Below are 24,331 nucleotides of genomic sequence, written 5' to 3' on the forward strand. Positions count from 1 at the left end.
CTGACTCCAGTGGATCATCTATGAACGAGTCTCAAAACAAGCAGGTTAGAGACCACCTCATAACAGCAACTTTCATCTCTGTATGTACTGTACACTGTACACACGCACCAATGCAGGTGGTCTGTTGGGGATGTGTGATGACATCACTGGATATGTGATGACATCACTGATATGTGATGACATCACTGGCATGTTTCCAAAGTCATTTTGGCGACGCTGCCAATGCGGACGTGTGTTAGGGTGTGTGTTTGATTGTGAGAGACAGAACAAACATAAATTATTCTTCTGATCACCTCGGACAGAAAACCAACAGTTGTGAAGTTGCTAAAACGATGTTCAAAGTATCTCTCGCTCTCCCAGTCACAAGTGTTGACAAGTGACGCATGGACTTTGATAGTTTATTGAAGTCAGGTTTGCAATGCAGATTGTTAAAGCAATTACCTCCGTGAAGCGCAAAGCATGGTTTTCCACGTTCCACTCATCCCTGAGTATTTATTTTTCTTCCATTCTGTCACATCTACAGGATGGCGAGGGGCTTAGTGATCTCTCTGCTGCCACGACAGATGTACCAGGCGACTACCGGCTGCACCTGGGACAGGTGAGGCGAACTGTTATCTGCAAAGCATGCAAAAGTAACAGGAAATGGACTATTTATTTATTTATTTATTTATTTATTTATTTATTTATTTATTTATTTATTTGTTTGTTTGTTTGTTTGTTTGTTTGTTTTTTGTTTGTTTATTTGTTTGTTTGTTTATTCATTTATTTATTTATACACAAAGGAAATAATAGCGATGGAGAAAGTATACTGGTAGTGATAAATTGTAGTACTATACCATATATTTATCATAATAGTGCTACGTTTCAAGCTAAGTGTTTACAAAACCTTCACAAGTCAAAATATACGTGTACGCATACATTACTGTACAAGAAAACAAATGCTTAATGAACACTAGAGTACACACGCATCATAGAAAGGACATACAAGTGGTCATTTTTAAGTGACTGACTGTTTAGATACAAAATAGAAGTTCAGCGTTCAGCGCGGTGTGGTTCTACTGGCTGTTTGCATTTCAACAAAACACATTTTTTCTCCTCTTTCTGTCCTTGGAATGAGTTCATACCCTTGCTATCTTGTGTGCATTGTAGTCATAATAACCGTTATCGTGAGATCTTCATGATTTGGTTGCATGATAGTTGAGTGTGTTGGTGTATAATATGACTGGGGTTTGTTTTGACTCTTCTATAAGTAAGTATAAGTATAAGTATGCTGTTCATTATAGCAATGTGGGAATGGGTTGCAGCGAAGATCAATAGTGGCATTGAAGTCCATTCCATTGTGCATCAGGTGGGAGCGTGTGTGTTCTCTTGTACAGGGTGCACAATTCCAAATTTAAGCTAAATGTGTCTTTTGGTGCGGAAACATAAGTTTCACCCGCCACACTGGCCAGTAACCTTTTGAAACTATAACATCTTCAGGTAGAGTCTTCTCAAAATGTTGTCCCTACTGATCACCGTACACGCTTTCTGACCGTGAGCCAATCAAAGCAACAACAGCGTTGTATCAAACTGCCTCCTGATTGGCTGCCCTACACAAAGCGGTGGCAAAAAAAAAAAATATATATATATATATATAGATAGATAGATATTAGTTTACCAGTCACTGGCACATAGTTAATTTCCGACAGCGCTCGTGTTGTTCCCCTGATGGATCAGGCGGTAAGTAAAGTGATGTTATGTCTCTCATGCTTCCAGAATGCTGAATGGAATCCATTCCATCCGAGCCCTCAGGTACTGTATGTTCTCAGATGCCTGCATGTTAAAGAGACGCCATATTAGGAATCTGTCCTCAGTGAAATCTGACATCTCTCCCTCTTCTGTCTCATTACATCTCTCCCTCTTCTGTCTCATTACATCTCTCCCTCTTCTGTCTCATTACATCTCTCCCTCTTCTGTCTCATTACATCTCTCCCTCTTCTGTCTCATCTCTCCCTCTTCTGTCTCATTACATCTCTCCCTCTTCTGTCTTATCTCTCCCTCTTCTGTCTCATTACATCTCTCCCTCTTCTGTCTCATTTGCCTTCTCTGTTGATCAGAACGGGGCCAATGGAGATTTGGTCAGAGGGAACCCTTTTTATACACGTTTTCTAGTACGTATGAAATCATTATTTCTACCACATCATAATGTTACTTTAATTGTCATCAGTTGTCTTGGATGCTTTCTTAATGTGTCCATCCATATGTTTTTCCATCAGGAGTCCAGCAGTAGAAGTCCTAACATGGATGAGGATGTGGACGGGAAAACGGCAGAAAAACAGAGCTTCACTACCATCTTTGCTCCTCCTCCTGAATTTCAGAGTTCACCTCTGGATCATCTCACACCTGCAAACGACAGAACCGGATCACCTGAACCGCAAAGGGAGCAGTTCCAAACCCTTACCCGCCGCCACACGCAAGACCTCTTCCCAACGTCAACCTTGCCCCAAAACACGTCCGCCAACGGTCGTCTTTTTCACCATGTAACCCTGAACTCGCCAGATCTATATGAGGCCACTCCCCCTCAACCACAGAGCCCCATCATAAACTTGCAGTCAGATACTACTGACCTGCACAAAGCCAAAGGAGAGGACCTCTTCCAGACTGCTACCAAAGATTTACTTGCTTCATCCACTGAGGAAGCGAATCTCTTTGATGCTTCTCGTAATGTTCTGGACTCATTCAGATCTCCTTCAAACAAGGAAGAAGATCTGTTCCAATCACCACATTTTAAGGAAGTGGATCCATTCCGCACTCCCTCGACCAAGGATTTGTTTCAAGCTGTTCCAGCTGAAAGAGGGGAACTCTCCCAGGACAACAATGTCTTTCGAGATCCCTTCACTGAGGAAAATGACCTTTTTGGCACATTTTCTAAGGCAAAAATGGATTTATTTTCACCTTCATTCACAAAAACAGATGACCCCTTCCCAAGCCTAATTACAAACGACCCATTCCAAAACAGCTCCAATGTGTCTGACCCCTTTGGTGCTACTCCATCCAAACAATACGACCCCTTTCAAGACTTTTTAAGTGGGACTCCAGACATCTTTCGACCTTTCCCCTCAAAGACCCAAGACCGTTATGAGCCCTCCCCCACTGCCAGCAGAACCCTCAGCAATACAGCCTCGAACATCACATACTCTCCACATTCCTTCAACAGTCCATCAGAAATGAGGTTGGACATACTGTCCTCCTCCTCGGTTGAGTCTCCAGGTCTCTTCAAGGCAACACCTTCTCATCCAGCCCTCCACCCAAACTCTCCAGATGAGATTGTCTTGGCCACTCCTCATGGATCCAAGCATGACGTTCTCCAGGCAACCCCCTTCAGCCAGGCCAGGACTTTGGCCTCGTCACTTAGCCAAACACCAACTGAAATGACACATGTAAGTAACGCCTTGAAAGCCTTGTGCTTTGAAGTGTACCATTGTTTTCATGGAGGCCACTGGGTCCTACTGTAGGACGCATCTGCATCTGCAGGGAAGATGATCTCAATGTAAGACACACACTTGTTTTATATGACATGCACTTCAGCTATACCTTCTATTATCATCGAACTTGCAGGTGACGACCTTTAAACGTCCTCCAAGGCCTCTACCGCGAACAAGACCGCCCAGGACAGCAAAGCCGGCAAAACCAGTGAAGCCACAAACCCCGCCCAGGCCGGAGAACCCCCACAAGCCAGCAAACCCAGCGAAGCCACAAACCCCGCCCAGGCCGGAGAACCCCCCCAAGCCAGCAAACCCATTGAAGCCACAAACCCCGCCCAGGCCGGAGAACCCCCCCAAGCCAGCAAACCCTGTAAATCCACTGCGAATATTACGCCAGAATTAATTTAAGCATACAATTATTATGACCTACTTTTCTTATTCACTCATTTCTTTCCTCCTGCACCTACTGTACCATGTTAATTATTGTCTTTGTCCGTGTTGTTTCCACCGTCTGTAGATTGAGCCTGAACTAACATCCCCCAAAACTCCAAAAACGGCGCCCAAACCGCCCCCAAAACCAATCCCTCGCAGCAGGTCGACTGTTCAGGTGAGAATGCAGTTTATTTGTGACCTATTAGCTGTTCTAATTAGCATTAGCATACATAACGACACATTCCTGTATCTTGCCCCAAATAACACAGATTCATATAGTTTGTAGGCCTACTGTTTTCATGACATCAGCTGATTCAGTAATGGACAGTGAAAGGTCAAGCATGGTGTGTGTAGCTGTTAAGTGATGCACATACACTATGGCTAAGGCATAAGTAGGAGTGAAGGTATTTCCATAGCTCAGTCTCAACACCAGACCCATGGAGTTCCTACGTTGATACCCTATGTTATGGATGCTGCAGATCTCTCTCTGGGTCTGAGACACTCCCCTCACCAAACTGTGAACGGAATCTTGGCCAGTGATTGGCGAGTAGTGGATTCACCCTTCACCAATAAGTTAACAACTTTGCGATCAGCGAGAGGCCCACCCACCAGGAGACCGGCATGAGAGGCGCAGCCCATTTGAAGAACCACTCTCTCATTGGTGCTACAACCTGTCACTCATACAATTTCAAACACCCTAGACATGCCCTCAACTGCACTTGTGGCTGTGAAGGGGCACAGACTTATGTAGTATGCGGAGCGCAGCGATTCAATGTCATATTTGAGACTGGGGAGAGACTACTCAGGCTGGGAATCGGAAGGTTCCTGGTTCGAGGCTGGCTCCTCCCGGTAGCGTGTTGAAGTGTCCTTGAGCAAGACACTGAACCCCTAACTGCTCCCGACGAGCAGTTGGCGCCTTTCATGGCTGCAGAATGTTTGAATGTGAGGTATTCATGTAAAAGTGCTTTGGGTAGTTGCTTCTAAATCTAAAAATATATAAAATGCACTCTATAAATACAGTTGATAGGGATGTCTTGAATATTTGTATTGATTTACAGGATAAGATCTATAAATACAGTCGATAGGGATGTCTTGAATATTTGTATTGTTTTACAGGATAAGAAACCAGATGCAGCTGAGAACTATGCTGTCTTCGAGGACATTCTGCTTATTGGACAGGTTTGTTTTAAGAATTATAAAAATGAGAATATATTATTTGAAATGTCTGCTGCAAGCAATATAAGATTAAAGTCCCTGGAAACCAAAATCCACAAAAACGTTCTAACTATGTTATTTAGGGTCTTATGTTAGTAATTTTGTGCCTCCGAAATTATTATACATTACTTTCAACCCAAAGCCTTAAAATCGCCACTTTTCTACAAGATTCTACAAAGTACTTCCTCATTGAAGACAGCAGTGCGTGAGGTGCTAAAACGCAGGAGCTTATGACGTCATAAGCTCTATATAACCTTTGTACACGCGCGCAATCCGCACCCACCTATGGCAAGTCCGTTCTTTGCCCCCAGTGACAGCGCTCCCTTGCTGTCCGTCTCCCTCTGTGTGCGTCTGCCAAGCGCTATGCTTGTGAGATTAGCAAGGTGTCGGGTTTCAGCCAGGCCATGTGCTTCTCTCTCTCTCTCTCTCTCTCTCTCTCTCTCTCTCTCTCTCTCTCTCTCTCTCTCTCTCTCTCTCTCTCTCTCTCTCTCTCTCTCTCTCTCTCTCTCTCTCTCTCTCTCTCGACTAGTGAGAGAGAGCGAGAGACACACAGGCTGGTGGCTCTCTCACACACACACACACACACACACACACACACTCGCAAGTGCTGTGTAACTTGATCTCTTTCTCCGTTTCCCTCCCCCCCCTCTCTCTCGCGCTCTCTCTCGGAGGAGATAAATGTCCCTGCTGCAGACGGACACGCCCACACATTCCGCGGGAGAAAGTACACTCTAAAAAATAATGAAATCTCATGCGTTTTGCCACACCTGTCAAACCTAAATTTATATACTTTGCAACGTTCATCATCGTTCAAATTTGGCTGGTAGCTTATTAACATAGGGTCCTGTGATGTGATGAACTCAAAATGCTAAATAATAAAGAAATATTTCTGGTTTCCAGGGACTTTAAGAACAAAATGCTGCCGTAGGGCTGGGCAATATAATCGATACGGCAATATATCGCGATATTTTATTTCCCGATACTGTATCGATACTTGGACGCCAAGTATCGATATTTATTTTTTATTTTTTATTTTTTTTGCAGGTCATGCCATGCCAGGCCTCTGTATCTGGTGATTCCCACCCCTAATCGATACTGTATCGATATTTCCCATATCGATGCATTCAGTAATGCACTCAACACTCAGTAGTTTTGACAATAAGTTTGTCCACTAACTTATCAGTATAAAGTGATGTACGTATGATTACCTGGGTGGTACACAGTGTGTTGTATCTTTAGCTCTATTATTTAATTTTGAGTAAATTGTCTAGAGAATCGCAATATATCGCACTATACACACACACACACACACACACACACACACACACACACACACACACACTCGCAAGTGCTGTGTAACTTGATCTCTTTCTCCGTTTCCCTCCCCCCCCTCTCTCTCGCGCTCTCTCTCGGAGGAGATAAATGTCCCTGCTGCAGACGGACACGCCCACACATTCCGCGGGAGAAAGTACACTCTAAAAAATAATGAAATCTCATGCGTTTTGCCACACCTGTCAAACCTAAATTTATATACTTTGCAACGTTCATCATCGTTCAAATTTGGCTGGTAGCTTATTAACATAGGGTCCTGTGATGTGATGAACTCAAAATGCTAAATAATAAAGAAATATTTCTGGTTTCCAGGGACTTTAAGAACAAAATGCTGCCGTAGGGCTGGGCAATATAATCGATACGGCAATATATCGCGATATTTTATTTCCCGATACTGTATCGATACTTGGACGCCAAGTATCGATATTTATTTTTTATTTTTTATTTTTTTTGCAGGTCATGCCATGCCAGGCCTCTGTATCTGGTGATTCCCACCCCTAATCGATACTGTATCGATATTTCCCATATCGATGCATTCAGTAATGCACTCAACACTCAGTAGTTTTGACAATAAGTTTGTCCACTAACTTATCAGTATAAAGTGATGTACGTATGATTACCTGGGTGGTACACAGTGTGTTGTATCTTTAGCTCTATTATTTAATTTTGAGTAAATTGTCTAGAGAATCGCAATATATCGCACTATGTATTGTATCGCAATGTATCGTGATACAATCGTATCGCGACCCATGTATCGTGATACGTATCGTATCGTGAGGTCCTTGCCAATACCCAGCCCTACCATAGGGAGATGGAGAGAGAAAATATACTATTTAGGAAATCTGTCTATATATAAATGTGTCTATATAATGTATCTCGATATATAATGTCTGTCTATATATAAATCTGTCTATATAATGTCTGTCTATATATAAATCTGTCTATATAATGTATCTGTCTATATAATGTCTGTCTATATATAAATGTGTCTATATAATGTCTGTCTATATATAAATGTGTCTATATAATGTATCTCGATATATAATGTCTGTCTATATATAAATCTGTCTATATAATGTCTGTCTATATATAAATGTGTCTATATAATGGTTTGTGTTCCTTTAACTTTTCTCCCCAAACAGGAAAGGTGTGTGGAGGACTGGCCTGAGGACAGCCCTCAGCTTGACCCTGACTTTAAACCAGTGAGAAAACCTCTTCAAAACTCAATTTACATCCTCCTTTGACATGAACTCTAACATGTTTGCACACCATTGAGTGTTTTCAGCATTGTCCTATGCAACCATAGAGCTCAGCGAATGAATGCCATTCTTTTTATACACATTTCTCTTTCTTTTTTCTTAAGTCGGGTAAATTACGACTACGACGGGAATCCCTGAAGGTAGGACTTTCAGTCCCTCAGTTCGTCTTCGTGTTTTATTTTAGAGCCGAGAAATACTGATCCAAAAGCAAAAGCAGAAGTGAAAAGGATCCTGTACACTGTCTGCTCTCTCTTAGATGAGGGCGGACTCTGATGGAGGAAGTGGAGAGGATCAGGATGGCTCTGGTACTCACGGCAAGGTATGCCTGCAGTCTGTGTTCACTGTTTAATCATTCAGGTTGAATATATTTTCAAGTGCATAGCTTAACCCATTGATACCTGATGCAGCATTTGCACACAAATGAGGGATATACACGCAAATGACAAAAATGACCAACTTTGACAGAAAAAGGAGAGGAAGTTCAAAGTCTCCCTACTTTCCAGAAGAGGGTCCAAGGTAAATGATGTTCGCATAACGTTCACAGATTCACTCCTTTGATTGTGTACTTTTTTACTTACTGTATGTTTGTCTTTAATATTGTGAATAATTTCCACTTTTGTAGGATAAATTTCCGGATGAGCCGAAGGACGGGAAGAGTGGGACACTATCTCGGGGATCAAAGGTCAAAATGAGCGTGTCTGTAATCAAGAGTAAACTGCCCAAGTTAGCATGTTAGCATGTAACGTTTTTATCCAACACATGCATGCCAAAATTCCCCTCGACCTGGACATCTGTTCAGTGTAGCATAGCATGAAAGTATTAATAAAAAACACAGATTTAGCCCTTATAAGTTTTTAACATTTTTATTTTCATTTTTATTATAATTAATTTTCAGGAGAAACATGACTCAAAGGACACAGGTGGCAGCAGAACACTTCCTAGGAGTTTGAAGGTGAGTGCTGGTGTCTATTGCCTTAAAGGTTTTAATATCACAATTACAATTAATTGACACATTACTTTTGCGATATTAGTTTCATGTAATTAGCTTGGGGTGGGTAGTATTATGTTTTATTAGGGGGCGGCTGGGGCTCAGGAGGTAGAGCAGGTCGTCCACTAATCGGAAGGTTGGTGGTTCGATCCCCGGCTCCTCCAGTCCGCATGTCGAAGTGTCCTTGGGCAAGACACTGAACCCCAAATTGCTCCCGATGGCTGTGCCAGCACCCTGCGTGGCAGCTGGCCGCCCTCGGTGTGTGAATGGGTGAATGTAGGCACATTGTAAAGCGCTTTGGATAAAAGCGCTATATAAATGCAGTCCATTTACCATTTATTTCTTCCAATTACATCTTTATTAATTACATCTTTAATTATTATTAATTACATTTTATTTATTTCCAATGACGTGTTGTTTTCCAGGATGGATCTCCAGACACACACCTCTTCTCTGCAGGAGATAATGATGATGAAGAGCAGAATGGCATGGACCACAAAGCAGTATGTGTCTTTACCATCTCATCTCCATCTTTATGAACAGTGCTAAACCAATGGTGGTATTTTAATGTCCTCTTTGTGTTCATCAGAAGAAACCCCTGAAGACCAAAGTCACCCAGCTGCTCCGAAGAGCTTCCGCCAGTTCTTCTGTGGTTGAGATGAAGCACACGAATGGACATTTACCTCAAGGATTAAAGGTACGCCGTCGCCAACTGAAGTAAATTGTCTGTGTTTTTGTGGAACGATGGGGATTGAAACCACATATTGAAATCTGATCATGTCTAAAACTGCAATGGTAGTTTGATACTGGATCTAGATTTCAACTTGGGCCGTTTAACAGACTTTGGGAGAAAAAAGGTGGAAACAATGAAAGTACTTTTTCATATTGACTTTTTAAAATTCTTCACATGATGTACATCTTTCATTCCATCTATTGACAGAAAAGTGCAGCTCTCAGACAAGAATATCTCAAATAAATGCATTTTGAAATCGTTTTGTGACAGACCCAAATGTGCAAAGAGTCAAGGAAATTGAATATATTTCATGCTGGTGTATTTGTCATCATCAGTGTGATGATAGTGACCTCTTCCTCTATAATGCCACGATAGGATGATGACATGAGGACACAGAAGAGCCACAAGGAAGACACACGTCGATGGTCAGAGGTAAAGAAACTGCTGATGATCCAAGAATGATCCAACTCGAAGGTGCCAGAGGATGAGGGGGAAGGTGTTTCAAAGAGGTTCTCTGGTGTAACATGAGGATGAGGGGGAAGGTGTTTCAAAGAGGTTATCTGGTGTAACATGTGAAGGTGCCAGAGGATGAGGGGGGAAGGTGTTTCAAAGAGGTTCTCTGGTGTAACATGAGGATGAGTGGAGAGGTGTTTCAAAGAGGTTCTCTGGTGTAACGTGAGGATGAGGGAGAAGGTGTTTCAAAGAGGTTCTCTGGTGTAACATGAGGATGAGGGGGAAGGTGTTTCAAAGAGGTTCTCTGGTGTAACATGAGGATGAGGTGGAAGGTGTTTCAAAGAGGTTCTCTGGTGTAACATGAGGATGAGGGGGAAGGTGTTTCAAAGAGGTTCTCTGGTGTAACATGAGGATGAGGAGGAAGGTGTTTCAAAGAGGTTCTCTGGTGTAACGTGAGGATGAGGGTGAAGGTGTTTCAAAGAGGTTCTCTGGTGTAATGTGCACAATCCCTGCACAAAAATGAAAGCTGCATGTTGGAGGTTCATTTTATGCGTCATTAATTAATATCACAATGTGAGTAGCCTACTCTGAAAATAAGTCAGTGTTGTCTGTTGTCAATATGCTGCAGCCATAAAAAAAAATGATCGACCCGTTTTCTCAGAGAAAACAGGTCAACTGTATCATGATTTGCACGTGGCACACAATGATGATTACTAAATGAAATGAGATGTGATCTCATAATCAAATTATTCCAATTTACAGATGTTGCTCATTTAGTTTGGCGGTACTGCTACAGCGGTGAAAGTGGAGACTTTAGTTATTGAAATGTTGTTGTCTTTGTTCTTAACAAAAGCCCCACTGCTGCCGACACTAAATGAGTAACATCTGTCCAGTTAAAAGCAGCTTGATGCAGCATTTGGTTTTGAACAGGGCACTGTACTGAACGTTCTGTACTGAACAGGGCACTGTACTGGATGGCAGCTCTGAAGAGGAGGAGGGGGAGGAAGCCAGGCACCAACACGCAGGCAGCCATGGATTTGTATGTTGTTCTTCTACTTTGATGTTACTTTCAGTGTATAGCCCCTTATCACAAGCATGTGAGCTTTACCTAGCATCATCACAGTCATATATAGCTACACGCAACATAGGTTACAATACATGATCAAAGATTTGGACTAGATTACATTACTACACAAACACATCGTACAGTATCTTTGGACTGTGGGAGGAAACAGAACAACCCGATGGAAACTCACGCAAACACGGGGAGAGCATGCAAACGCCACACAGAAAGCACCGGGGTGGAGATTCGAACCCACAACCTTCTTGCTGTGAGGTTGACGGTGCTAATTAACTGCTGAACGTGTCTGCCAAGCTTGCACTGCACATGAATGTCAGCATATTAAACGTGGTCGATGTGTTTCATCTTCGCATCGTCACAATTCTCCCCTCACAATCTCTAAATTCACTAGACCTTTGAAGGTTCAGAGAGCAGAGCTGAGAGCGTTCTGGCACGTATCAATCTAATCTTGTCTCTCTCCAGAACACTAGACCTTTGAAGGTTCAGAGAGCAGAGCTGAGAGCGTTCTGGCACGTATCAATCTAATCTTGTCTCTCTCTCCAGAAGAGAAGAAAGATGAAAATCAAGTTTGTGCCTCAGAGAGGATTTGCTGTCAGTGTGGAGAAGGTAACGGGGACGTCTCCTGGGCTGTACAGTGCATCATGTTGATAAGAACCTGGATGAACGTGTGCGACTCTAACACTGCTCTCTCCTACAGACCGATGAGGACCTGAAGGGGGCACACGGGCATACCGCTCGAAGAGGCTCCAAGGTATACAGCCAGTATATTTCATACATAGACTGTATAAAAAATATGGAGTTTGGCGTTTTCACCGTGGCCATCTTGTTTTTTTGTGTTTGTTTGTTTTAGCCAGAAGTGACTTTTTTTTTTTAAGAGCCGCAGCACTGCCTGCTTTTGGATAGGCGATTACTGGACAGGCGACATGTCAATCACACCCCAAAGCATAGTCAGCTTTGTTGTACATTTGACTGGAAAATGGGACCATAATTTGCAAAGTGAACATCAGGCTGTATTGAAGACTTGAAACTAGTGATTGAGACCATAAATGTAGGGTCATTTTCCCATGAGCATCTATACAATCTGACTTGTGTTTGCAGCCATAGAGACTATAAAGGGCTGCTGAGTTACAATAATTCATAGAGATCAAAATCATTTTTTTCAACCAGGGTATAAACATGCTTATTTCTGCTGTAAAGTTGGGCATTTTTAACATGGGGTCTTGACTCACTTTTGGAGCCGACTTCAAGGGGCAATTTGAGGAACTGCAGTTGTTGGCACTCGGCGATTGCTTCTGAGTTTCTGCTTGATGTCATATCTGCAGTAACGTACGTGTGTGTGTGTGTGTGTGTGTGTGTGTGTGCGTGTGCGTACACAGAATATGTCTATACACTGTAGTTAGTGTATTTTAATGTATTTATTTCTCAGGAGAAACCTCAGGATCATGGAGCACATGGCTATACTCCTCGCAAGAAGTCCCAGGTAACAAGATGTTGCAGTCTGAGTCGGTCTACCTTCAGTTCAATCAACTCAACATCATTTGAAACTCCAACCCAAAGGATGATGACATTTTGTGTGTGCGCATTATTGCACAAGTTTTTGAATTTTGATGAAAATCCACTTTTCGAATTGAATCAACAACTGATAGAAAGTGAATTGACTCCATCTCTGATAGTTATTTTGTCACTCTGAATTCACTTGTTTTGCCAGATAAAAATACTTAAATACATACTAAAAATTTAAATACTTATTTCACTTTTCTAGGATGCTGCTTTTGAGGATGTAGAGCGGGCCAAGGGCTACACTCCTCAGTCTACTGGCAAGGTACCATTTTTGTAACATGGGATAAAAGGATACCTGATAGATAGCTGATATAAAAAATAAAAAAAAGCAAGGGTTTTAAAATACCAATATTATTATTATTTATAATTAAAAAAAACAATAATTGTGTAAGATTAGGTGTCCATTTTCCGTTTTTTTTCTGCAGGTTTAGCTGTCAGACCTACAGTACCATGTCAACATTCTCAATTAGCATATGAGCTAAATGCTTGTTTTGAATGTGTTGCCTAGGCTGCTCTCATGGAGGACGAATACTCAAAACAAGGAGTGGACCAGCTGTCTGCAGGAGTGGACCAGCTGTCTGCAGGAGTGACTACAGATGGAGATCACCATGCAATGCAGGCCTGCAGACCTGTAACTTTCCTCTCATTTTAAAAACCCACAGTTTCTCACTGTATAGTTGAGCTGGTTTCACCTGATGGAAAGTGTTTTTCTCCCCTCTATTGATAGAAGAAGCCAGCAAAGATCAAACGGTTACATGTGGGTCGTCGGAGGTCTAAGGTGAATTCATGCTTCAGTCGTGTTTGGTAATGTTTGGAAAGGAATGAATGGAGGAGATGGTTTTTCCTCAGTTTGTTTTTTTCAGAGATTGATCTGTATTTCTTTGGTGTAGGATGACACGTGTGATGACACGTGTGATGACATGCGTGATGCGTGATGACATGCGTGATGCGTTATCTGTATTTCTTTGGTGTAGGATGACACGTGTGATGACATGCGTGATGCGTTATCTGTATTTCTTTGGTGTAGGATGACACGCGTGATGACATCAGCCATCAGAAGAGCAGCATCACAGCAGATGAGGATGAAGAACAAAATGGGGTGGAGGACTGCAAACCGGTATTTGTTTACCTTGTAATAGTAGTAGTATAGAGCTGAACAGTCACGTGACGTTTCTTAATCATAATCATCATAATAATAATTGATTGGATTTATATAGCGCCTTTCTAGACACTCAAAGCACTTCACATATCAGGGGAGGGAACTCAACTCATCCACCACCGATGTGTAGCAGCACCCACCTGGGTGATGTGTAGCACCCACCTGGGTGACGTGTAGCACCCACCTGGGTGATGTGTAGCAGCACCCACCTGGGTGATGTGTAGCAGCACCCACCTGGGTGATGTGTAGCAGCACCCACCTGGGTGACGTGTAGCACCCACCTGGGTGATGTGTAGCACCCACCTGGGTGATGTGTAGCAGCACCCACCTGGGTGATGTGTAGCAGCACCCACCTGGGTGACGTGTTGTAGCACCCACCTGGGTGATGTGTAGCACCCACCTGGGTGACGTGTAGCACCCACCTGGGTGATGTGTAGCAGCACCCACCTGGGTGATGTGTAGCAGCACCCACCTGGGTGATGTGTAGCAGCACCCACCTGGGTGATGTGTAGCAGCACCCACCTGGGTGATGTGTAGCAGCACCCACCTGGGTGATGTGTAGCACCCACCTGGGTGATGTGTAGTAGCACCCACCTGGGTGATGTGTAGCAGCACCCACCTGGGTGACGTGTTGTAGCACCCACCTGGGTGATGTGTAGCACCCACCTGGGTGACGTGTAGCACCCACCTGGGTGATGTGTAGCAGCACCCACCTGGGTGATGTGTAGCAGCACCCACCTGGGTGATGTGTAGCAGCACCCACCTGGGTGATGTGTAGCAGCACCCACCTGGGTGATGTGTAGCACCCACCTGGGTGATGTGTAGTAGCACCCACCTGGGTGATGTGTAGCAGCACCCACCTGGGTGACGTGTTGTAGCACCCACCTGGGTGATGTGTAGCACCCACCTGGGTGACGTGTAGCACCCACCTGGGTGATGTGTAGCAGCACCCACCTGGGTGATGTGTAGCAGCACCCACCTGGGTGATGTGTAGCAGCCACCTGGGTGATGTGTAGCACCCACCTGGGTGATGTGTAGTAGCACCCACCTGGGTGATGTGTAGCAGCACCCACCTGGGTGATGCACGGCAGCCACAGTTTGCACCAGAATGCTCAGCGCACATCAACTTCTTTTCTTTTCTTGCGCCCGGAAGAGAGTTCGTCATTCATTTTCTCCATAGACATTTAGAAAACTCCGTATATAATGAGTTTTAAGGCTGGAACCAAGCCAACCAGGGACCTACTGAATCATGACTGACCATAAAACATTTCACTTGAAGCAAAAACAAAAAAAAGTATTTAAAATTTTTCCCTCCGTCTTTATTTATTTTTGTTGCTTCAAGTGAAGTGTTTCATGGTCAGCCACGATTCAGTAGGTCGCTGGTTGGCTTGGTTCCAGCCTTAAAACTCGTTATTCAGGATTTTTCTAAATGTCTATGGAGAAAAGAATGGTGAACTCACTTCCGGGGCAAGACATGTCATGTGACTGTTGAGCTCTATAGCAGTAAGTAAGTAGCATTAGTAGAAGAAGTATCACTTTGTTCAACTACAACACAATAGAAAGAACAAATGGAACGACCGGTGGATCAATGGAGTCGATCATCAGAAAACAAATCTATTATGATTCTGATAATTGATAAATCGTGTTAGTCGTTTACCAAGTCATCTGATTTGATTCCCCTCACAGCGTATGAGGGCTTCATGTGTTCTTCAGGTCTTTCTCCAGCTTTACAACTCATACGTATGAGGGCTTCATGTGTTCTTCAGGTCTTTCTCCAGCTTTACAACTCATACAAACACTTTGCTTTCCTTCATCAGAAACACTCGAAGCATAAAGGGCATCTTCCCATGCGCCGCAGATCTAAGACGAGCCAGGATCATCTCTCACCTCAACAGGCGTCCGATGTATGTCTGAGCTTTGACTTGATGCAAATCATGAGCATTGTGACATTATTGTAAAGTCCAACTATTTCCAAAGTTATTTAATTTCCCCCCTCCTCCAATATCGGCTCCATTTCTGTCTTTTGGCAGGGTGTGTTTTCTGAGGATGATGTTCCTCACAAAGGAGAGATGTATAAATACGACGAAGACGAGATGGAATACTGCAAACCGGTATTTATGTCGTTCTTCTGAGATCCACTTTTCTGCTTCCTTAGTGGGTAATTGAATACGCGAGTCTCAAACGTGTGTGTCTGTTCAACAGAAGAAGCCGTCGAAACTCAAAGGGTTCAAAAAGCCAAAAGCTAAGGTAACTTAAGTGTGTGGCTACAGGTACTCTCTCATCATCTGATCACAGCAATTAAAGTGAGTATGATGTGATTATGATTTTGATATTTGATCTTCTCTCTCTCCTCTCAGAACAAAGCTATGGCTCTGGAGTACGACGATCCACCAGGAGCCACGTCTAGTGACTACTACAGGTCCGAGGCAGCGGAGGTAAGCCCACACTTTTTCATGTGCAAAACACTATAGGCCTACTATATATATATATATGTGTATATGTATATATATATACATATATACTATAGGCCTACTTAGCCAAAACGTAAGCGTGAACTTGGCATTGATGATGATTGAAATTGTATTTCTTTAGGTGTCTATTCTCCAGTAATGACTGAAAAATGTTGACACTTTTTCCACCTGCGACTCAAATGGCAAAAGTGAGCCATGCTGTACAGCAGAGGTTCTCAAATGTTTTTCAGCCAAGGACCCTGTTATAGAATGGAATTTCACCACTCCTCATTCACTATATAATAATTATAACAGCTTATATATTCCATTCTATAACAGACCCCTTACAAGATAGAAAATATACCGGGGACCCCCTCATTCTGATTTGTGATTTTGGGCTAAGCTTAATTGTTTCCACGGTAACGTGCTTGACTTTTAAATTGATACATTTGTTAGATTAGAATGTAATCCATGAGCCATTTTGGATTTAAAGCATAAAATATTTCCGTTGAACTATGAAGATTTGCACGCAAAAAAAGTTTTAATTTTTATTTTCCTGAAAACTTTTCACAGACCCCCTGGCAAAGTGCCACGGAGCCCTGGGGGTCCCCGGACCCCCATTTGAGAACCACTGCTGTACAGTACAAAGCGCCCCATGCTGTACACTACTGTAGAAAATGCCTCCGTTAACGACACACCTGTCAAGTTTGGTGACTTCACGGTTGTGACACCATCGTGTTGACAAAATGTGTCCACAGACAGACACCTGGGAAAGTACTCACAGCAGCTGTGGTAGTTCCCCGTGCTATACATAGGTGTCTTTAGGACCACAGACAGACACCTGGGAAAGTACTCACAGCAGCTGTGGTAGTTCCCCCTGCTATACATAGGTGTCTTTAGGACCACAGACAGACACCTGGGAAAGTACTCACAGCAGCTGTGGTAGTTCCCCGTGCTATATATAGGTGTCTTTAGGACCACAGACAGACACCTGGGAAAGTACTCACAGCAGCTGTGGTAGTTCCCCCTGCTATATATAAGTGTCTTTAGGACCACAGACAGACACCTGGGAAAGTACTCACAGCAGCTGTGGTAGTTCCCCCTGCTATATATAAGTGTCTTTAGGACCACAGACAGACACCTGGGAAAGTACTCACAGCAGCTGTGGTAGTTCCCCGTGCTATATATAAGTGTCTTTAGGACCACAGACAGACACCTGGGAAAGTACTCACAGCAGCTGTGGTAGTTCCCCCTGCTATATATAAGTGTCTTTAGGACCACAGACAGACACCTGGGAAAGTACTCACAGCAGCTGTGGTAGTTCCCCCTGCTATATATAAGTGTCTTTAGGACCACAGACAGACACCTGGGAAAGTACTCAAAGCAGCTGTGGTAGTTCCCCCTGCTATATATAAGTGTCTTTAGGACCACAGACAGACACCTGGGAAAGTACTCACAGCAGCTGTGGTAGTTCCCCCTGCTATACATAGGTGTCTTTAGGACCACAGACTCACAATGTGGGGAAAAAACAAACCAAAACATTAAGCCACCTGTTCCTTGTTTACCAACCATACAAAGTCTGCTGAAGCTCCATGCAACACAGCAAACCAAAAACCTCCTGGACACAGATATGAAACTACAACCCATTTACTTCTTCTACAAGTTGACTTGATCAAGAAGCACGTTTGCCAAAGCGTCATTGTAGGAAATCTTGCTCTACGAAATGAGACTCGGCTCCTATTGTGTAAATAGGGAAGTGTTTTCATTTGAGAGAAACTATCAGTGTTATTGTATCAATGTTGTTGTTTTCCACTCTGCTGTGGGATGGCTCAGACCTGTCTGCTTCATTATGGAACTCCTTCCTCAGACATGTCACTGGACCGGTTCAGCTACATACATGGTAGCTTAAAGAACCTACAAAGGCTGTGGTTCAAATGATCTCAGATGGTCATCAGATTGTGACTAGAATAATATAAGGTGTGTAGCAAGGAGGTGTTGTTTTGGTCATATCCCTCTATCAACTCAACTCTCTCTCTCCCTCCCTCTCTCCCCCCCTCCCTCTCCCTCTCTCTTACCCTCTCCCCCCCCCTCCCTCCCTCCCTCTCCCTCCCTCCCTCTCACCCTCTCCCTCCATCTCTCTCCTTCCCTCTCTCCCTCTCCCCCCCCCCTCCCTCTCACCCTCTCCCTCTCTCCCCCCCTCCCTCTCCCTCTCTCTTACCCTCTCCCCCCCCCTCCCTCCCTCTCCCTCCCTCCCTCTCACCCTCTCCCTCCATCTCTCTCCTTCCCTCTCTCCCTCTCCCCCCTCCCTCCCTCTCACCCTCTCCCTCCCCCCTCCCTCTCTCTCTCTCTCCCTCCCTCCCTCCCTCTCACCCTCCCCCTCCCTCTCTCTCCCTCTCTCCCTCCCTCCTTCTCACCCTCTCCCTCCCTCTCTCTCTCTCCCTCCCTCTCCCTCCCTCCCTCCCTCTCACCCTCCCTCTCTCTCTCTCTCTCTCTCTCCCCTCAGGCAGAGTGGATGGCTGCTCAGCTGGACGAGCGTCTTGCAGCTGGTCTGGAGGAGGGCGAGGAGGAGGGGGTCAGTTCTCTGAATGTTGGCTGTGCAAACATTGCATTGTGCTTCAGTGCTGTGCCGTCACTGCATGTGAACATGAGTCATGTGTTCACGTACAGTGAACACATGACTCCTGTTCACATAGAGTGAACAGGAGTCATGTGGTCACGTACAGTACTGCGGTCTGACTGACGCATCAACATGCTTGTCTAACCCTAACCCTCACAGGACACTGACAGTCTGATGGAGTGGTGGAACACCGTGGAACGTGAGTCATGTGTGGGAAACACACACACACACACACACACACACACTCAGACTAGAGCTGCAACGATTAACCGGTTGATCGCCAACTATTTTGATAATCAATTTGAGTTATGATGATATATGTATGTATGTGTGTATATATATATATATATATATATATATATATATATATATATATATATATATATATATATGTATGTATATATATATATATCTTTTTGGGTTGTGGATGAACGACATTTGAGAACGTCATCTTGGGCTTTGGGAAACACTGATCAACCATTTCACCATTTTCTACCAAACCACCAATCAATTGATCTGGAAAAGACAGATTAACAACAATGAAAATAATGGTTAGTTTCACTTGCAGCACTAATTCAGACACAAGCAATGGAAACTAAGCACAGAAACACACAGCTATATATTTATATATGTATATATATATGTAGCACAGAAACACACAGCTATATATTTATATATGTATATATATATGTAGCACAGAAACACACAGCTATATATTTATATATGTATATATATATGTAGCACAGAAACGCACAGCTATATATTTATATATGTATATATATATGTAGCACAGAAACACACAGCTATATATTTATATATGTATATACAGTATATATATATGTAGCACAGAAACACACAGCTATATATTTATATATATATATGTAGCACAGAAACACACAGCTATATATTTATATATATATATGTAGCACAGAAACACACAGCTATATATTTATATATATATATGTAGCACAGAAACACACAGCTATATATTTATATATATATATGTAGCACAGAAACACACAGCTATATATTTATATATATATATGTAGCACAGAAACACACAGCTATATATTTATATATATATATGTAGCACAGAAACACACAGCTATATATTTATATATATATATGTAGCACAGAAACACACAGCTATATATTTATATATATATATGTAGCACAGAAACACACAGCACTGAATGTCTTCTTGAACTTGGTTGTATTTCAGAATGGGATGAGGTGCCTTCAGATGATGAAGACAAGGTCATAAAAGAGGATGAGGCCAAGTATGTGTTAATCTCAACAAAATGTCTTTTTAATATGAACTGTTACTTGATAAGAACTCCTCTCTTCATTCTAATGCCGTACTTCATGTCCAATAATCCGAACTATAAGGCAAGAATCAGACAAACGATGTGCACACTGTACTAATAGCTCCCAGTCATTTTAATTGAGGCGCAGAACAAGCAATATACTGTATAGACACAAACACATTCATCTCTCAGGTGATTGTGATCTTGATCTTGATGTTTCTAGTTGTTTTTGCCATTTTCATACAGGCATGTCCTGTCAGACAGCGCTGTCCAGCTCTGCTCTGATTGGTCCAGCTTGAGAGTACATTGACTCTGTCATGCAGATCACAATCACCTTGAAAGCGAGTTGTTTATGTCGGTACAGTACAGTATAGTACAGCACAGCACAGTACAGTACAGTACAGTACAGCACAGTACAGTACAGCACAGCACAGTACAGTACAGTACAGTACAGTACAGCACAGCACAGTACAGTACAGTACAGTACAGTACAGTACAGCACAGCACAGTACAGTACAGTACAGCACAGCACAGTACAGTACAGTACAGTACGGCACAGTACAGTACAGTACAGGCCACATCTCAAGGCCAGACACATCAACATCTTATTACCAGCAGGGACATCAGCTGTTTTGATGGCTGGGGGACATTATCTTTGAGATATGGAAATCATTATGGGCCATTACCCTATCTTCGTTAGTGAAAAACCAATCTCGACTGAATAAACCGCATGATTAGAAATGATACACAGTTACACACCCATACAAAAATTATATTTATCTAATATAAATATGCAAACGTTCTTACAGTGGCCCTGCCAGATAACAGTTGGTGCTTGTTGAAAAGATGGGTTAAAATTGATCATATACCACTTCTGATGTATAATTTTGAAAATCTAAAACAAACGAAACAAAATATTGGTTTGTTAAATCAGTAAGTGAGTATATTTCTTCCATTTCATTGTTTAGCCGTTTTAACTATTAACAACGTTAACCGTTTTTCTATTAACAACGTGGTCTGTGTGTTGAATGTGCTCAGTCACACTGTAAAGAACTGCCTCCTTGCTCCATACTCAGCAGGCATAACATTGCCCCTCTCCCCTGAATAAATCTAAGGTCATTCGCCATCTTGGTGGAGAAGGTTCACCTCGGCCTGCGCGTCTTCAACAAGGTGTTCACCGAGCGTGCCGAGGTCCTCTGGCAGTACGTCATCAGGCTCCACGCCATCGCCGATGACATCAGCAACTTCCACCAGAAGGCCAAGATCGCCAGCATCACCGGCGGCACCACCACGGCTGTGGGCGGCATCACGGCCATCGCCGGCCTCGCTTTGGCGCCCTTCACCTTTGGCGCCTCCCTCGTGATCACCGCCGTCGGTGTGGGCGTGGCCACGGCTGGCGGAATCGCTTCGGCCTCGGCGACCATCTCTGATAATGTTAACAATATGCATGACCGGAAGAAGGTAAGTTACATTTTCAAAACAACAGTGTTGACTGCCGTTTTATGAATACCGGTAAATGTTATTTTTGTTAGTTTGATTTTGTTGCATCATGAGTTACGATTGCTTCAAATTGGACATTGTGGGATTATAATCAAGACTGAAGAAAATGGAACATTGGTTTGAATTTAGTTTTAGATTGATATCTTCTTGCCTGACATAACACATACAGTAAGGTGATTATCAAAATCTAAGAATGCAAAGTCGATACTTGTGTAGGCTATTTGTGGAGAACGTTCATACATGTATTGTCCATATTCCCAGCTCTTTTAATTGGCTCTGTAGTCTGTACTGTAGGCTGTACTGTAGGCTGTACTGTAGGCTGTACTGTAGGCTGTACTGTAGTCTGTACTGTAGGCTGTACTGTAGTCTGTACTGTAGGCTGTACTGTAGTCTGTACTGTAGTCTGTACTGTAGTCTGTACTGTAGTCTGTACTGTAGGCTGTACTGTAGGCTGTACTGTAGTCTGTACTGTAGTCTGTACTGTAGGCTGTACTGTAGGCTGTACTGTAGTCTGTACTGTAGGCTATAGCAGTGTTTAGATGTGACATGATGTCCTTTCAATGAATCCTGGAGCTGCAATAAAGACCACAGATTTACACAAACTGCTAAACTGCAGGCTCAACACACAGACTACAGAAACATGTAAGACATTCTACTAACTAAAAAAAATTTGACAGTGAAGTTAAGTTTCGAAAAATGGTAGAATAGGCAAAAATAACATATTTATACTGCATGCAAAAAAAATGGCATGGCTTTACTTTAACTGCACGAGATTAGCATAAGGTGGGCATTTCTGCAGAGGAAGACTTGTGGGGACCCATAGAACCCTCTCATTCAGATCTCTTGAGGTCAGAGGTCAAGGGACCTCTTTGAAAATGGCCTTGCCAATGGATGCCTTAGGTCCACTCGTTTCATTTGTTACCAGTATCTTCACCCTCCATCTACAGCCTCTGAAAGACAAAGAATCATGTCGGCCATGGACGCGTGTGCCCCCAAATCATTTGGTGGCGCCCCAACAAGGCAACTGCCTGCTGCCCCTGGACACCCGCCCAGCATATGGATAATAATGGAGGACACAATAACGCTCAAGAGAGCAAATTGAGATGTCCTTGTTGTCCACTGTCTGATAGTTTGTTCCAGTGGGCTGAAAATGTATAAGGATCTGTAAATGTAGATTTGTGGTCATGGACGGCTTAATGCAACATTTGCGTTATTGATTCCCTTTTGATTTGGTGTTCCATCGATCTGCCTTCTCTCTCCGTCCTCTAGGTGGAGACGGTACTGCAGGACTACGAGGTCCATCTGCAGGACCTGGGGAAGATCCTTCACTTTGTGGATCAGGGCTTGTACAGACTCCGAGGGCACCCTTTCCTCCGCGGCGGCACGCAGCACTACTCTGAGGACTGGGAGGTGCGCAGGGCCGTGCAGATGATCAGCCTGGTGGACCTGCCTGTGGTGCGCGGCTCGGAGGTCACAGACGGAGCCTTGGCCTCGGTGCAGGGACTCTTCAAAGGCATGGACAAGTTCTTCATCAAGGACTCCCGCGAGCTGAGGAAAGGCTGCAAGAAAGAGGTGGTGGCTCAGATCAAGGAGGTGGCCAACGTGCTCAACGACGGGATAGTGGAGCTCAATGCCATCAGAGAGGAGCTGCAAAATGCCAACGGCAACTTGTGAACTACATCCCCCACGATGCAACATTGGCCATGGTGATTTATTGTGGATCACCACCCCCCTCTCCTGGTCGAACAGGTCTGTGCAGAGTAACTCAAATCTGTGGTGAAGCCTGCGGGGAAGTGCCTTCACCACAGATTTGGGGTTGTGGTTTAGTTGGTCTTTATATAGCAACTATGCCTGCTTCCTAATCACATGATCTCATAGGGAGATGACCAGTTTTCACAACATTTTAATATATTCCTCTTTATTCTGCAATGAGAGACTGTGTTCCATATCAAATTGAAATGGATGCCTGTTGTAATTTACTTTTAATGTAATTAATATCTCAGGTGTTGGACAGTAAGATGCATATCTCCTAACGATTTGATGATAATCTACTTAATATCAATGCATTATTACACTAGTACAGTGTTGTTTTTAACAGATTGGACATGTGATTTTTAACAAATATTGGGCATGTGATAGTATTAATTATTGTACACAAATATGTATTGGCTACCAATAATGTTATGAATGTATGTATGGAAGTGAATAACACTGTTGCTGATTATTTAATATTTTGTGCACATTTCTTTGTTTACATTCTAGCTTTTTGCACAATCCACTGTGTTCCCTGTTATATTTTCTATCACCTCACCTAACACTGGTGTGTGTGTGTGTGTGTGTGTGTGTGTGTGTACATTATTTTAACCTGAACATACCGGCATATTTAAAGATCTATCAATCTTGAATCCTATAATCCCACATGTCCAGAGATGTTAACATATTAATGAATTTGTGAATAAATAATGTTTCAAATCTGTCCTGTTTTTAATTCTTTGTCTTGCAGTTGTGTTTTTGTGTTTCCTCAGTGAAATCAGTATGTCATTTGTGATGAGTGCTCATTTGACTTTTACATGACTTGAACAATATGTGATGTATGATCCAAAGTATAAACCTGTATGTATGTGACATTTAGACAGGTGGTACTCAATGTGGGGTCCGGGGACCATCAGGGGTTCCAGGGGGCCCAGGCATATTCATGAAATGTTAAACATTTTTAGTTTGCCTACAAGAAGTTAACACAATTAGACAATGTAGATGAATGAATGTTTGATCACTGTTAGT

General features: G+C 43.1%; 1 protein-coding gene across 4 annotated transcripts in view; it reads left to right on the forward strand.

Annotated features, from left to right (window-relative positions):
- LOC310779203 (uncharacterized protein) overlaps positions 1-23,971 on the forward strand; it is a 26,331-nt gene extending 2,360 nt beyond the window's left edge. The window contains exons 4-37 of one of the 4 annotated variants that reach the window (XM_083639709.1): positions 1-44; positions 524-598; positions 1,756-1,791; positions 2,097-2,150; positions 2,256-3,419; positions 3,598-3,834; positions 3,982-4,071; positions 5,013-5,075; positions 7,586-7,645; positions 7,807-7,842; positions 7,959-8,021; positions 8,168-8,218; positions 8,325-8,384; positions 8,598-8,654; positions 9,116-9,193; positions 9,280-9,387; positions 9,799-9,855; positions 10,838-10,915; positions 11,501-11,563; positions 11,655-11,708; positions 12,384-12,437; positions 12,720-12,779; positions 13,026-13,148; positions 13,245-13,295; positions 13,545-13,634; positions 15,494-15,580; positions 15,707-15,787; positions 15,879-15,923; positions 16,034-16,111; positions 18,630-18,698; positions 18,903-18,942; positions 19,966-20,023; positions 21,166-21,511; positions 22,820-23,971. The exon at positions 1-44 is cut by the window's left edge and continues 19 nt beyond it. In XM_083639709.1, coding sequence (XP_083495835.1) covers positions 1-44; positions 524-598; positions 1,756-1,791; positions 2,097-2,150; positions 2,256-3,419; positions 3,598-3,834; positions 3,982-4,071; positions 5,013-5,075; positions 7,586-7,645; positions 7,807-7,842; positions 7,959-8,021; positions 8,168-8,218; positions 8,325-8,384; positions 8,598-8,654; positions 9,116-9,193; positions 9,280-9,387; positions 9,799-9,855; positions 10,838-10,915; positions 11,501-11,563; positions 11,655-11,708; positions 12,384-12,437; positions 12,720-12,779; positions 13,026-13,148; positions 13,245-13,295; positions 13,545-13,634; positions 15,494-15,580; positions 15,707-15,787; positions 15,879-15,923; positions 16,034-16,111; positions 18,630-18,698; positions 18,903-18,942; positions 19,966-20,023; positions 21,166-21,511; positions 22,820-23,224 — 4,115 coding nt within the window. In that variant the 3' untranslated portion in view covers positions 23,225-23,971. The remainder of the gene's footprint in view (positions 45-523; positions 599-1,755; positions 1,792-2,096; positions 2,151-2,255; positions 3,420-3,597; positions 3,835-3,981; positions 4,072-5,012; positions 5,076-7,585; positions 7,646-7,806; positions 7,843-7,958; positions 8,022-8,167; positions 8,219-8,324; positions 8,385-8,597; positions 8,655-9,115; positions 9,194-9,279; positions 9,388-9,798; positions 9,856-10,837; positions 10,916-11,500; positions 11,564-11,654; positions 11,709-12,383; positions 12,438-12,719; positions 12,780-13,025; positions 13,149-13,244; positions 13,296-13,544; positions 13,635-15,493; positions 15,581-15,706; positions 15,788-15,878; positions 15,924-16,033; positions 16,112-18,629; positions 18,699-18,902; positions 18,943-19,965; positions 20,024-21,165; positions 21,512-22,819) is intronic. The other 3 variants (XM_083639710.1, XM_083639711.1, XM_083639712.1) reach the window with 3 other exon arrangements.
- Positions 23,972-24,331: the final 360 nt, after the last annotated feature.

This window comes from Poromitra crassiceps, assembly GCF_964638095.1.
Source record: "Poromitra crassiceps genome assembly, chromosome: 7".
Classification (NCBI taxonomy): domain Eukaryota; kingdom Metazoa; phylum Chordata; class Actinopteri; order Beryciformes; family Melamphaidae; genus Poromitra; species Poromitra crassiceps.